Source organism: Chionomys nivalis, chromosome 13 (assembly GCF_950005125.1).
Source record: "Chionomys nivalis chromosome 13, mChiNiv1.1, whole genome shotgun sequence".
Lineage (NCBI taxonomy): Eukaryota > Metazoa > Chordata > Mammalia > Rodentia > Cricetidae > Chionomys > Chionomys nivalis.
Window position 1 is genome coordinate 47,867,193 of NC_080098.1, and position 15,747 is coordinate 47,882,939.

The following is a 15,747-nucleotide window of genomic DNA, read 5'->3' on the forward strand; positions in this document are numbered from 1 at the left end:
ATTTGGTTATCTGTTCCCAGCAGAACAGAGAGCCTGCAATTAGACTAAACCGCTCAAGGCAGGGCATCCAGCTGGGGTTGGTGCCTGGACACTGCAAACTTGCCCAGTTTGACCTCCCAAGCTTAGATCCTCAGTCATTGGCAAACTCCCTGGAACACACTGGGGTTTTATGTGGGATCTGTGTGCTCATGGAGGTAAAGGCACGTGACTGGATGCACGCAGAAGCCAGTCTGGCATCAGGTGCCCTCCTTGACCACTCTCCACTCTATTTGGTCTTCCTCCTCTTCTTTCAGATGGGGTCTCACTGCATGGCCTGGGATTCAGACAGGACCACCTCTCCCTTCTGAGTGCTAGGACGAACAGGGGACACCATACCCAGGTGTACCTTGTTTCTTGAGACAGGGTCTCTCACAGAGCCTGAAGCTGGACTGGCTAGACAGTGAACTACAGGGATCAACCTCCAGGGATTGATTTCTGCCTCTCCAGAGCTGGGACTGAGACATGTGCTACCATGCCCAGGACCCTTTGGGCTTTGGAAACGATCATTGGATGGTTTGCTTTGCAGTGACCTAGAAATCCAGAAGCTGGTATTGACACAGTAGGCACAAACAAAGGTCTTCAAGGCTGTTCTTTTCTACAATGGACGATGGGTTGAGCATCATATATTCTATACAAGACTCTTGCCAGCTGGAGAACCTTAACCTGCATTCTTGGTTGCCTACATATTTCGCAAGATCAGATGTCAAGCTTCCAACTAAGGATAGGGATGGAACCGGGAGATCTTTACCTGGATCAAATGCCTCAGGCTAAACTGACCACAGGTTGGACATCCCTAATCTGAGAATCTTGAAAGACTTTAAGAACCTGAAACTTTCTGAGTGCCATCATGTCGCCCCAAGTGGAAAATTCCACTTCATAAAATGGTTTCCTACACAAAATTAGCAAAAGCAATGTATAAAATGACCTCAAAGCTGCGGCAACAGCGCAAAGGGTGTTCAGACCAAAGTCTCACTTCTAAAATCATCTCATTACAGTGATATGCAAATATCACTGTATTAAAATCAAACAAGCAAACGAACAAATCCAAACCTGCCAGGTAGGGCATTTTCCTGTAATCCCAGCACTTGGGAGGTGGAGGCAAGAGTCAGAGTCACCCTCGAGGACAGTTAAATGAAGGCTAGCCTAAGCAGTAAGTAATTGTCTTCAAGTCCCAAACAAACACCTCTGTTCCAAGCACTTTTGATAAAGGTTATTCGACCTGCAAAGGTAAAACACTAACTTCTTTCCTTTGGACGGGTAACTTTGGTTTCCTGCTATGTACTTAACCCAATGCCAGGCCACAAAGGATAAAGAAGAAATAAGCTGAGACTCGGGGCCAGGCTCCTTGGGTTTAATTTTGATTGTCCCACTTCTTGTCAGGGCCCTAAGCCAGCCCCTTAACCCCGGACAGCCGGCTTCCTCCCGCGTGGAACAAGGATGGAAATGACACCCACTTTGTAGGTTGCCATGCAGACAACGTGCTAAGGCGAGGAAGGCACTTAGTCTCCTGCCCTGGATGCCCACAGGCACTCCATAAACACTGGCTATTATTATCCCACAGACGTCGACTACAGAGTGGCAACCCTTAAGCCAAATCTGGCCTAGAGACCTATTTTGTTTGGCCCGCACATTTTCCTTTTCAATCAAACCAACATTTTAAAACTGGTAAATTTTTAGACTAGGTTGGATGTCTGGCAACACACAGAGAGCCTTGGCCTCTGGCATCCACAACGCAAGGTGAGGGCCCTCGCCACCCTTGTGATAACACCCAGCTTCTCTGTAAGCACAGCTCTGCCTGACTTACCCCTACCTTCAATTTGTCCTTAACCCCACTTTTTCAGGAAAGCAACAATCCCTATTCTAGACCATTTTGTTGTTGTTGTTGTTTTTTGAGATAGGGTCAGTTTAGCTCAGACTGACCTTGAACTCAGTAATTCTCCTAAGTCCTTCTAGACCAATTCTAAGACATCCAACTGTCTCCTTATTCCCCATACTGACCAGTCCAACTGGGGCCCCTCATGCCAACCAACCTCCTGCTTCCCTACCAAGGGTTCAAGTCTCCCCAGCCTAGTCAAGAATGTCCAATAGGCGGCATATTGAAATTGTCGTGGCATTAGAGAAACTTAAACCACAGGGTCTAAGAGGCAGCACATTTGGACACTGTCTGGGTCATTTAAAGAAAAAAAAAAAAAGGACACATCTGTATCTTATCCTCAGAGACTGCTAGTCAGGATAGGACCTAGGTATCTCAATCTTTTAGTGTTCTGGGAGATACTTCTTTCTAATTTAAAGATAGGGTCTCGTGTAGCCTGGGTGGCCTTGAACTTAAGACACTGCCCAAGTTTTTATCTTCCTGCTTCCACTTCCCAAATCCTGGGATTCAAGGTGTACGTCACCATGCCCAAAGTTACCCAAGAACATTTTAGGGTATGCATGGATGTGCTCTGAGAACAGCCATTGCAGGGACCACGGCTGCTGGTCCTGAAAATCCAGTGAAGTCTAAAGAATGTCAATCGCTCTCTAGTGCTTCCTGTCTGCATCATACAAAGGGCTACATGAGTCTTTTCTTTCCGACTCCCTTTAGCCTTGCTTGCAGATCGACTTGTATTTAATGTTTGTCTCCCCAAACAGATTGCAAATTCAAGAGTGGGCATATGCCCCAACATATCCTTCTTTCTTGTCCCAGCAGAGCTAATGGGGTGCCAAGACCACTGAGGCAACTAATGACAACGCCTCTTCTCAGTTAGTCCTACAATCAAAAAGGCCTGCAGAGAGCACCTGGAAAGCCAGCTACCCCATCACTGGACAGGAAGGTCTGTAAAAGCCAAAAAGGATATAAGGGAGACTGGATGCGCCTGGAAAAGACAGAAGTCACTCAGGGAAGCGGTCCGAGGCTTGGCAAGTCAGGGGTACTCTGTGTGAACTTTCTTCAGGTGGGCTGGAAGGACCAATGAGAAAGGGGCAGGGCAACAAAAGGAAAAAAGGTCACTCTGAAGTGACCAGTGCTCCAGAGGGCAACCTATATCCACCCAAAATACCCACAGGGGGTACTCCCTTCCCCACAGAAAAGCAGGGAAAACAAGGCAGGGAAAGTCAAATCAAGATTTTACCCTACCCCAAAGCCAGGGAAAGAGCTGCAAGTCTCACCCCTAAGAAAGAGAAGAGGGGAGTGCAGAGCACAGGAAGAATGTGTGGCAGCACAGATCTGTGATCCCAGGGCCAACAAGACTCAGTCGCAACTAGATAAAGAACCAGAGGCCAGCCTGGGCTACCTGAGACCATCTCAAAACCAAAACCAAACACAGAGTGATGAAAAGAAATGGCTCAGAGGGAAACTGAGAGGCCTCTGGTGAGCAAGACACATTTTCCCGGCCCTCATGTATGTACCCAAGGAATCTCTGAATCTCCAAGTTAGTTAGAGCTCAGCATCAGAGACACCCCGGTTTCTGAACTAGCCACAGACCATGGCATACTGCACAGACACAAAGTTATGTTAACAGCGCAATTTGCATTCCTCGTGCCGTCTCACCAACATGTTCCATCAGTGAAAGAAAGCTTTCATTCATAACAGTTAGCATTACTGATTGTACTACGACAATAAGAAACTTATTCTTCTTTCCCCTCCCAAGTCAACGAGCAGCTCTGAACGCGGTAACAAAGACCAGGGGCCCAGTGACAACACTTAGGCAACATTCACGGTAGGATGCGACACACTCCTTCCCCTTCCAGACACCAGCATTCTTAGAGGGGCAAATGGTGTGAGATGAACACTATCGGGCAGTGGAAAGAAACCAGGACACCGAATACAGTACGAGAGATGGCCACAAAGGGCCTGGGCAACTCTATTACACCTCTGTGGGACACTGGCTTAAGCACTTCCCAGGCAACAACTGATTTCATCTTCTTCCCCCTTAGGATGAGCCAATGAAGAGAGCAGCAGACATACCGCTGACAGGTGGAAGCAGAAAAGAAACCCAGGCCCTGTAGCCTCCATTTAAGTTTAGATCTAGCTGGTTATCATATGCCTTCTAGGAGAGCATGGCTTTTATACTCCACACACAGTCTTTGCACACAAGAGAGGTCACATGCCGAAGGGCAGAGGTGATGGTGTCAGACTTAAGGATGTTGCTCTGGTTATGTCTCCCCAAAAACCCCACCATACGAAGGAGTGAAACATACAGAGTCTGTGTTCACTGCCTACACCCAGGAGTTCATAGCCACACGTAACAGATGCGAAAGAAGAACAGGATAGAGCCGCTCTCAACAGTCACCCAACAGCATGCTAGAAGAACGACAAGGTTCTCTAGGGCAGACTGGCAAGAGCTGGCAGGGAAGGCCAAGGGCATTCACCTCCTCCAGCCATCAAATGTGCTTCCAGAGGAACTCAGCTTCACTGATAACGGGGCTCTCATCAATTGCTACTCATGGTTCACAGGAAGTCAGTCCTCATGCACACAGGGGACCTTCCTGGCTTGCGGATTACAGATAAATAGATACCCCTGTCCCAGGGCAGGCTGTGAGCTGCAACCATGTTGGATTATGTTTCACTTTCCGGCTTCAGAGCTTGAAGCAATTCTATTTTTAAGCTTTCTCGGTTCCACAAGTAAAATAAGGTCATTTTAAGGAAATGAGCTTTGGCTTTTGACGACTTCCTCTGAAAGAGTTAACTGATCGGTGGCTTTGACACATCAGAAATCTTCCTGGCGCTAACCACAGAGGAAGAGCCTCTTGGTCAATGGTACAATGCAAGCCCCAGAGAACCTTGCAAAACTCTGTCTGTCACTCAGGATGGTTCAGGACAACACTTCCCATGATGTCCCTCTCCCAAGAAAGTTTCAAAGATCCTTTTAGGCTGTTGTTGGTTAAGTAAAATAATCTCTCCTGGGACACCAGAAATGTCACATCCAATGAATAATTCAAGTATAAGATCAAGTTTTAAAAAAAATTGCTGTCACTATTTAGGAAAACCTGTCATTCCTTTCCATTTAAAAGTCCATTTCACTGAGTGTCTACAGTAGCCTTGATTGTTTTAGTGTCTCTGGGAATAAGTTGGGACCTCAGAGTTGGTGGTTCAAAGTGCGTGTCTTCATGAAACCCCAGTATAACTGCTTCTGAGGGAAACTTAAGTATTCACACACCTATGCCTCCCATGCAGGGCATAAGTCAGTTAGCCCTCTTCTCACTGAAGAGTTGATAAGGCAAGAATCTCCAGTTTCACTTCTGGCCTGCCCCCTGCTGCCTGGTGACCTTGGCTGAGTAACTTAACTGCGGTGGCCTGTAACTGTCACCTGCAAAAGCGGGTTGGATAGTTAAGAACTACACTTTATAAACTCCCAGGTTACGATTCCAGAACCATCATATTTATCAAGTCTCGGACATGCTAATCTGAAATACTGTCATCAACTCATAAGAATGCTGCACAGACACTACGAATGGCCGCAAACAGTTGGGCTACCGTAGAGAAAGCTAACGGAAGTCGGTCATTCATTCATTATTATCTTCTGGATTCAATCAGTTATCACCCCACTGTCTTCAACCTCAAACTGATGTAGCTCCTGCCTTACATTACAAAGCACAACCTCAGCCTGGTACTCAAGGTCTCCAGCAAAGTCAAGTTTATGGGGACCTATGGATTCCATCCTGGCTTTAACCACATCTGTGAAGTTGCAGGTAACTGTGGCCACAAGACCGACTCCCATTAAGGCTAGCAGGGTGGAAACACATTCTTACAACTTAAATATTTGAGGGGAACGTTTAAAGGAAAAAATATGAGATGAAGATAAACTGAACACCCCACCCACTGGAAAGTCACCTAAATAACTCTGCTGTGTTAACCCCACTTTGCCAGTTTCTTGAGTGGCTGCTTTCTAGTACCTTCTGTAGTAAGCCTCTTCTCTGTGTGACATCATTTTCCCAGTCATTCTTAGAAGGCACACAGGATGGGGAGAAGGAAGGCCCTACATCTGTGGTTTCCTATACATAACTTTCCCGTTTATCTGGTCTTCGTAGTCCCATGAAATATTACTGGGCGGGGGCTCTTCAGCAATTGTAAACACAGTCCCTGAACCATCATTTAACTGCTAACAACCATGAAAATGCACACCAAACCACATATTTTGCACCTCAAAGAACTCAGGGATGTTCCCCTCAACATGGGGGCAAAAACTGGCATTGTTCCTCCTTGCAATACTTCAGGTAGCTTCACAGACCTTGGGGGACTCGGTATACTAAGTAAATGATCTCCACCCATCCTGATTAAAGTATTACTAAAAAGTAGATGGGTAAAAAGAATTGGAGCTGGCTAGCTTGGGACAATGTTTATAGCCAGTCATATGGACTATTTATAAATCGGGGTAAGTTGGAGAAAATAGCCAATTGGAAGTGTGTGTGTGTGTGTGTGTGTGTGTGTGTGGTCTCACTGAAGACAGCACGAGAAAAGGTAAAGGGAAACTACTGGGTTTTATTTCTAAGACACCAAATAGTGCCCCCACCCACCCCACCAGTCTTTCAGCCGCCAGGTGTTAGTATTTATTCCTAAGACCAGAGTAGATATTCTTTTCTCAAGTTAACTTTACACAGCACGCCATTAAACTCCGCAGACTCTGTCCTTCCTCCAAGTATTATACAAGGTGGCGATTTTTAGAAAAATACACATTGAAAAAAAAAATCCTTTCCTGTTCTCAAGCTTGGGTGCTTTAGCTCAGTTTAAGGGTGCTTTGTTGCCAGGGACGATTAGGGTGGCGCCCTCGGGACTGATTATAGTGGAGCTATTTGTACTGCCCACGTCTGGGCATTGCCATTATATTAAAACTTCCATTTTGGGGTATGTAGTGACTAAAAATTCTCTCCCAGCTTCAACTTGGCATCAACCATACATCTCAGCAGAAGCAAGATTATTGCATACAGAACCACAGGAACCCACATTTTTCTTCTTTCAGACTTGCTCAGGAAAAAAGACCCTGCTGAAATGCATCTGCAGTCCTTCATTATCAGATGAGGTTTTTAGGCACGCAGGGCTCTTTCGAAGGACAGTATAATCAGAAGGCTGCTAGGACTGAATTAAAGCCAATCTGACGTGATAGGCTACTGCCTCTTGCATTAATAGATCCTCCATTTCTGGAAGATGAAATGACATGCTCCTTAAGAAAACTTACGATCATTCTTCTCATACAGGTAAACAAAGGGACAGTATGTGTGCAGTCCCAGAGTTATAACAATACTTGATTTATGAATGCTAATTTTATGGAGCAGCTTCTGTTTGCCAGGCTTTGTGCTTAAGGATGGTACATACATTATCATATTACTTGAAAAAGCCTCAAAGTTAGCATTATTGTCCTATTTTATAGAATAATGAACAATTCTGACAGTTTGTCTTTTGTCTACAAGCAGAAAACATGTAAATAAAGACAGGAGGCTACAGTTAGTGAGAAGGCAAGTCACTTGCTCTGTCGAGTTCTTAAATGTTTGGAGACAGAACTTGAAGGTGGACCCAGGTGGGTCTAGAATTCTGATGACCTGAAGACTCCCCTCACCTCGTCTTGAACCTAGAATGTTTGGAGGTCCCATCTTTGTTCATTCTCCACACCTTCCCAACCTTCAAGCTTAGGGGAAAATGGCAATAGGATTCCAAAAGACATGGTGGTGGATGTCTTCAACCTCGGAACATGGATACTTGAGGCAAGATCAGGAGTTCACGGCTATATAAAGAGACCCTGCCTCAAAAAACAAAATAAATTTCAAGCTAACTGGAAGCCCACAAAAATACTGATTAAAAAAAAATAAAACTTTGTCTGCAATACTGAGGACTTTGTATACACTTGGTAAGATAAACCTCGTACCCCTCCCAGAAGATAGTGTTGAAAACGTAGATTAACCAGTGATTCAGCATACATTACAATCTTATATAAAACGACTTCTGAATATGTATAAGAAGCATTTATATTCCTATAATGAAACATTATTTTTGAGTATCCAAATTCAAAACAACCTATATTCCTGGAATAATAACTTCATGGCAAGGATAATAAAGTTTAGAAATAACTTGGAAGACGATGAGAACCATTATTTTTATATTTTAAACACTTAACTACAGTGAACTACATATAAATTTGGTTAGCCGGCCTTGGTGACCAGGTCCAACAAATAGTCTTAAGATTCTTTTTTAAAAGAGCAATTTAGTAGTCTCACAATTTCCTATTATCAAAAAATAACTTTCCCTGCAAATCTGAATCTAATCCAAGAAGCATGTCAATAGCCAGTTGTTTCAGGTTATTTATGATATAGGAAGCGATTGTGTAGGGAGAAATAGGCTTACTGTATGGCCATGCATGTTTAATCAAGTCGGCAAAATTATTTACTGCTAATGAAAGCATGGAATATTCTGTGCCTGAGAATCTAGCACACTGGATACAGTATGTGTAAGCAGGTACTGTACTCGGCTTCCCCCCTGCTGGCAGACCCTAGTCACTAAAAGGATGAACCTCTTTCACTGGGACTGTATTGCACATCCCCACTAAGTATCTCTAGGCTGGAAAGCGCTAAAGATCCAATCCAAAGCCAAATTATGAACAGAAAGGGAATTTCTAAAAATTAATTATTTATCTACCTACTCCATCTCCCAAAGTCCCATATATGTGCACAGACTTTCTTAAAAGACCCTAGCAAAATATTGATTGTGCAAAACAAACACATCGAGACCTAAGACCAGATGAGGTCCCCGACTGGTATTATCATGCAACCACAGATATGAGTCCGGGTGGGTTCGAGCCCGGTCTGGGCCAATCCTCAACACGAGGGTGAAGACAGGAGGCATGGAGGAAGGAATGCAGAAGAGAAAGGAAGAAGAGGAGACCTCGGGGCCACACTTCTTTCTAGTAGCAACAAAAAGGGAAGACGCATACTGACCTAAATCATCTCTCAAAGGCGCTTTATAAATTACAGGGACAAAGGGAGGGGGTGGCGAGTGGCCTGGGAACCCCACAGACACCCTACCCTCTGACCCGCCCCCTCCCCCTTCAGCACAAGGGAAGCAAGACAGAAAGCAGCTCAACTCGGCCACGGGCGTGAAGCCCTCATCTGGGTTTCAATTGCCCATCCGTCCACCCCCCAAAAGAAACACGTAAACACTATACCCTCCCCGGGGGCGGCCACTCCCGCCCCGGGGCTCCTAGAAGCGGAGGCCGGGGATTTACTTAGTTAGATTTTTCTTGCTTACTCATTTCCCTCAAGCACCCAACCCCCCGTTCCCACTCCAAAACCCCGCTCGGTCGCCTATCTTCCGACTCGGGGCCCCCCGGGGATCCCGGGTCCCCGCGGCCGTGGCTCGGGCCCCCGCGCGGTCCAGGTCACTAACCTGCTGCTGTAAGGGCATTTCCGAAAGCAGCCTGGCTCCGGGGGAGGTGGGGGGCTGGCTGGAGAGGGGGCCCGAGGCCGAGCGGAGCGGCGGCGCCGGGCGAGGGCGGGCGCCGTGGGGGGGGTGGGGACGGGAGAGGGAGGGTGGCGGTGCTGGGTGCGAGGGCGCCGGGACCGTCCCAGGCCTGGGAGCCGGCGAGCAGGAGGAAGTGGGTGCCCCCTCTCCCCCTCCAGCGCCCCCTCCCGCCGCCACCTCCTCCCCAGTCACAGGCGCGTCCTCCGCGCACGTGTGCGAAACGTCACCGGCGGGTCCCGGAGAGAAGGGACAGATCCTGGCGGCGGGACGGGAACCCGGCTGCCCCCGCCCTCCGTCGCCGGGGGGCGGGGAGGGGGACAGGGCGGGGAAGGAAGGGGCAAGGGGAGAGGCGGGTCAAGGGCAGGCCCGGGGCCCGGTAAGCAAGGCCCCGGCGCTCCGGCCACGCGGGCGCCGCCGCTGCCACCGCGGAGATGCGCCCAGGCCGGAGCACCCGCCCGCCGGCCCCTAGTCACAGACAGCGCGAGCCCTGGCCCACCCGTGGCTCGCAGCTCCACCTCCCCCACCGCGATACCCCTCCACTTCCCAGATCCCCTTTGTTGCCGGGAGCTAGGTCCCCAAAGGTGCCAGGCACTGGAGCCCGTACGCTCGGAGCACGCCTGTGGGACCCCTGGGCGCCCAGGGGTAGCAGAGGCCGAAGGGGAGGCAGGCACGACTCGGGTCCCCCAGTTTACATCCCCTGGGGTCCCCCACTCTCCAGTGCACTACTCCCTCCCCCACCCCCTTCTCCATCCGGGGCGTGACCCCTTCCTACGCCCGAGAAAGAGGAAGCTTCGAGTTGCAGGGGAGGGGAGAGTGGGGGTAGGGAAAAGTGCAGGAAAAGAAGGGGGGGCGCGAAAAGTTTTGGAGTGTTGAATGTGGTTCGCAAAGAGGGACTCCCCACTGTCCTGCGCGCCTGCCCAGGCCCCCAGGTCCTCCCAACGTCCGCAAGGAAGCACCCCAAGTCTAACAATAAGCACACGCTGGAGGGACAGCACCGAGGCCCACGATGCTCAGCCTCGCGCTCACGCAGCCACCGCTCCCGGGAGCCCGCCTCCCACCTGGGCTAGGGACCTTGCGGAGGGAGGGTATTACCGGAGGGCCGCCGCCGCCGCCGCGTCCTGGTGCTGGTGGTTGCTGCAGCAGCCCGGCTCTGCTGGAGGGTCCTTGTGGCGTGGTGTAGAGGAGGCTGCCGGCGGCCGGCTCCGCGCCGGGGACACTGGGGAGAAGGGGGCCGGCGGCCAGGGTGCCGCTTTGGAGGGAGGTGGCACAGGACGTGGTGGAAGGGTTCGTAGTGAGGATCTGGATGTACGTGCCCGGGGCGGCGGCGGCGGCGAAGCCGGGGCTGGCTAGCAGTGCCCTTTTGTCCATGGAGGCTGCAGCGGCGGCGGCGACGACAGCCGCCCCCTCCCCACCCCCGGCGGTCACCAGGTACTGCTCCAGGGCGGGCTGGATCCCCTTTCTCATCTCTCGCTCCTGCTCTTTTTAGTGTTACGATATATTAACGTATTGCTTTCAATTTCTTTATTATTTGCAGTCGGAGTTTCCAAGTCTCTCCTTCTCGCCTCCCCTCCCGGCGCTTCCGAACCCTCTCTCTCTCTCTTTTCTTTTTTATTTTTCCGCACCGCACAGGCCCCGGGGCCAAAAATAATCGGGGATCTGGAGAGAGGAGGGTCCCGGCCGCTCGGATATCAGGCCCCGAGGGGAGATGGAGGCGTCGGGGACAGCCGATGCAACGGATTGCGAGGCGGCGGCGGCAGCCCGGGTGCTGCGGCCGGCAGCTGAAAAATGGCTCCAGGAAGCTGCTGCTGACAATGAATGAAGGGATACGGTTTACGCGCCAAGGTCCTCCCGCGAAACTCAGATTTCCCGCCGGCTTTTCAAACCATATTTGCATATCTCCGCCCCTCTGCCCGCCGAGGACTGTTCCCACAGTCCATTGGATCCCTGTCGCCTTACTTCGGTACCAATCCTTGAGCGAGGTCGCCACTGGCTAGTTTCCATTGGTCCCTATACATCATGGTTACCGGGGTGACCCGGGTTCTATTTGCATAGGCCAGCCTGATTGGCTGGAAGCAGAGCAGGCTTCTTAGGAGGTGGAGCAAAATCCTACTCTCCCACGGAAAGCCACGCCTCTCCCAGGCCCCTCCCGAGGGGCTGGCTCTGGTGACCTGGGCAGGGACTCGCCTCGCAGACGCAGTGTGGAGATAATCTTGAGCGCAAGTTTCGGTTTTGGAGATTGTCAAGGTGACACCCTCGGGGACTCCTTTTCCTTTAACCAATCAGTGTAGTGAGTAAAGAACTGCTAGTGATTCTCACAAATAACGTGTCAAAGGCAAGTTGGACCCGGCCTGGCAGGTGGAAAACTGAGCCCTTTAAATCCTGGGTTTCTTCCTTCCTGAATTCCAACCAATGGCGCGAGAGCGGATCCGGAGGCCAGGGCTGATAGACAGAAGCAAGTGGGCAGACAGAACCGTGGGGGTAGGAGGTTCAGCTGACGCGACTGCAGGCCCACTTTAGTTCATATTCCAGAGCATTCCTGGTAGCTTCATGATTAGCCCGAATTGGGTTTAAGTAAAAATTAACTCTTTTGTACAGTGAACTCGTACTGCAAGTATAGGTTTGAGCCTAACAGACACCCTCTCTGGCCCAGAAACACCCAGGGGAGTTAATCGGGGCTAACCTAGAACTGATCCCCGGGTTTCTAATCCTCCATGCGGTAATCCGAAGGACAGGCTTTTATGGTGACGTGGGACTGCCAGAGAAAGCTACAACCCAAACCTAACCTAACCTATTTTAAAAGAGAGGGAAAATGTGTGCATATATATGTGTATATATAAATCAGAAAATGTCGTCAGGAAAAATGAAATGGCTGTCCAGCTGACTTTTGCATTGAAGCAAATACTCAGTAAAACCAGGACTGTGGGGCTGGAGAGGTGGTTCAGTTAATAAAATGCTTACCTGCCTAAGCAAGAGGACCTAAGTTTGATCTCTAGGACTCACATTTAAAACCTAAGCATGACACGCGGGTCACCAATCCCAGAGCTGGGATATGGAGACCTGAAGATCCTTGGGGCTTGCTGGCCAGCCAGTGAAGCTGACAGGTAAATTCCAAATTCACTGAGCTTCCCTAACCCGAAAAATAAGGTTGAGAGCTATTGAGGAAGATATCTGAGGTTGACCACTGGCTTCCATATGCACTTGTGTACGTGTGCACGCACATGTGCACTCACATGTGCACACAAGAGTGTTTAAGACGGAGGAGGAAGCTGAGGGAAGATGTAGAGGGAAAGACCAGGTCTTCCTTGAGCAGCTGAGAATTGTGCAAAACAGCTGTTGAGATATACGGAAAGAAATCATTCTACCTCAGCCACATTGTTTTTTTAAATGTAGGGTGTTTGGTAGGGTGTTTGCTGGGTGATGAGGGTTGCATGACACTGAGTCCTGTCACCTGACTTTTGTTTATTATGATTATCACGTTACCCAAGCTGACATTCAAATCCTATAGGAAACTTAACAATTTGGGTCAGTTCATGTTAGGACCTTCTAAAAGTTCAGTCCTATTACCTTCTATGAAATTAAAAGTACCATGAAGCTCTATACCAGGCTTGGGAATACTTTAGTTTTGCATTCAAGCTTCTTGAGGATCCGTAGTACTGGTACATTTGAAGATTTGTGGACAGTGGTAGAACCGGCTGTATTTGTAGGCTTGAGAAGTGGAATTCAAAAGGCATAAGAGCCTGGCTGAGCTAGAGGAATGATAGCAACTTCTCAAATCTTACTTCGTCACTGTTGCTTTGCATTTTGGGTCACTGTGGAGAAAGTGGGTACAGTAAGCTAGGATACTGCCAGCTGCACACTATTACTGATAACTTCCCTTTGGCGGAGGTAGGGAGGTTATGGGGAGAGGTGTTGCAACATATAGTCATTAAAGGGCTGCCTCTGGCCTTAGGGACAATACCAGATCCCAAACTCTGCCAGCTTGAGCTCGCAGTAGGTGGGAACAGTGAGATAAGTAGGCCACAGCCTGGGGGAGGGGCTATGGAAACAGCTCAGTTGGTAAATCTTCAGGACCTGAGTTCAAGACCCTAGAATCCATGAGTCCTTGGTGGAGAGTTAGCAGATTTAAGTAGATTCACACTTAGGAGTCAGGAGAGTCTGGGTTGGATGGGTTTTATTCTAGCTCTGCCAACTCTTGTTAGCCCCTTCCCCCTTCTCCTTGTTTGTTTGTTTTTTTTGTTTGTTTGTTTTTTTAAATAAAGGTCAGAGAAATGGTTCAGCTGGTCAAAGTACATTTGTTGCTAAGAGCTACAACTTAGAGTTTGATCCCCAGAACCCATGATGGGAAGAAGAAGTTGGCTTCCAAAAGTTGTTCTCTGTCTCTACCCTCTGCTACATACAACACATTTATTTTTTATTAATGTATTGTGTGTGGGGGGGGTGAATGATGTATGTGAGTGTTTTTGGGGTGTAGACATGCCAAAACAAGGATATAGAGTTCAGAGGACAGCTGTGTGGGTTTGGTTCTCTCCCTCCAACTTTATGGGGATGGCAGTCAGCTCACCAGGCTTTTCTGCCAAGCACTGTTTCCCGGTGAACCATCTCACCTGACTAGCTTCCGTCCTGACTAGCCTGCTTTCTCATAGGGTAGACGGAAGCTCAGGTTCTGGAGCTCATGCTGCAAGGCGGTGCTGAAAAGAGGCAATGGCACGTGTGTCGTGTGCTGGGAGCACAGCAGCTGTGCACTAAGGGACAGCCACTTAGAGTCTACTAATTTGTACGTGTATGCTTTGTTCTTCTTTGTAGGCCAACCTGACTCACAACCTCTAATCTTCAGAGAACTCCTGACGTCCTCTTGCTGGCACAACTTAGGGCCTTTCTTCCCCCAGCTGAAAGTGTAGTCATGTTCTGGTGAATATGGATGATAGGACCCTGTCTCAGAGATTGAGGGTAATGCTTAAAGTCAACTCTGTTGTTCCCCCACTTCAAACTGCTCATCTGTCAGTGGCCCACTTCTAAACCCTCTTTACCTTACCTCAACGTGCTCTCCTGTAGTGCTACAGGCAGACTGCTTTGCCACCCATCATTCCCATTCGTTTACTCTGGCAACCAGCTAGATGTCTTAGAATTAGTCTATGTGTTTGATTGAGTGGCCCCTCAAAGGACAGGCCTACGTCTATTCATTGGGATCTATGAGTGTGACACTATCTGTGGGAAGGTGGTCTTTGTAGATGTAACTATGGTGATGTTTTCCACCTCCTAGCTACATAGTTTTCATCTTTTTTGTTTGTTTGTTTTGTTTTGTTTTTCTTTTTTTTTCTGAAAAGATTATGGCCAAAGGGATGTTTCAATGGGTACAGGTGCACTTGCTGCCTACTATCTAAGTTTCATTCCCAGAAACAACACAAGGGAAAGAGATCTCAAGATATGATCATTTGGGGTTATCCTGGGGTACCCCCAAATCCAGCAGCAAGTATCCTTGGAAGATACATCCAGAGAGGAGCACACAGCCCTGTGAAGTTGGAGGCAGGTTGCAGCTGCAGTCAAGGCCCATGTAACAGCCACTAGAAGCCGAAGAGGCAAGGGGGGAGCAGAGAATCTCTAAACCTAGAGGGAGCAGGGCCCTGTCAACACCTTGCCTTTGGACTTTTGACCTCCAGCCCTGTTCTAGAATACATTTCTACTGAGCTGTCCCTTTGTGGTGATGTGCATGATAGCTTAGGAAACAAATACAGCCTGTTATCCTGTTTACCTAGCAGGTCAAGGCTCTCAGCTCCTCACTTTGTAGGTCTCCTGCCAACATACCCTTCCTTGTTGAACACTCAAGATCCTAACTGTGGTCTGGGCTATAGACTCTGGTGAGGAATCTCCAGGTATTCTCTGTGTAAAGAAGGCGATTCCGAACACACATGGACTCCAGTTCAGGTACCTGGGAAACTGGAAGAAGGCATTGGATCCCTTGGAGCTGGAGTTACAGGCACTTATGGGCCACCTGACATGGGTGCTATAAGAACAGCAAACATGTAACCACTGAGCTGTTTCTTCTTATTCTTGCTCCTGTACCTAGGTGCTTTACTGTTTATAATCTCCCTCGTGCTCCCACCTGCCAGTTAATGGGAGCGCTGGATTCCCCTTCCTGTTCACAATTTACATGCATATATATGCACACCTTTGCCTACAGTGTTAACATGTTATCTTATAGCCATATAAAATTGATACTATCTTCTCTAAAATTGTCCCTTTTCTATTTAGAAAAACAGTTTGTCAGCCCCTGTAAGCCACCC

General features: G+C 48.7%; 1 protein-coding gene across 1 annotated transcript in view; it reads right to left on the reverse strand.

The window, feature by feature from the left end:
- Nucleotides 1–9,598, reverse strand: part of E2f3 (E2F transcription factor 3) — a 78,802-nt gene extending 69,204 nt beyond the window's left edge. Inside the window, exon 1 of the mRNA XM_057788027.1 lies at nucleotides 9,392–9,598. Coding sequence (XP_057644010.1) covers nucleotides 9,392–9,409 — 18 coding nt within the window. The 5' untranslated portion in view covers nucleotides 9,410–9,598. The remainder of the gene's footprint in view (nucleotides 1–9,391) is intronic.
- Nucleotides 9,599–15,747: the final 6,149 nt, after the last annotated feature.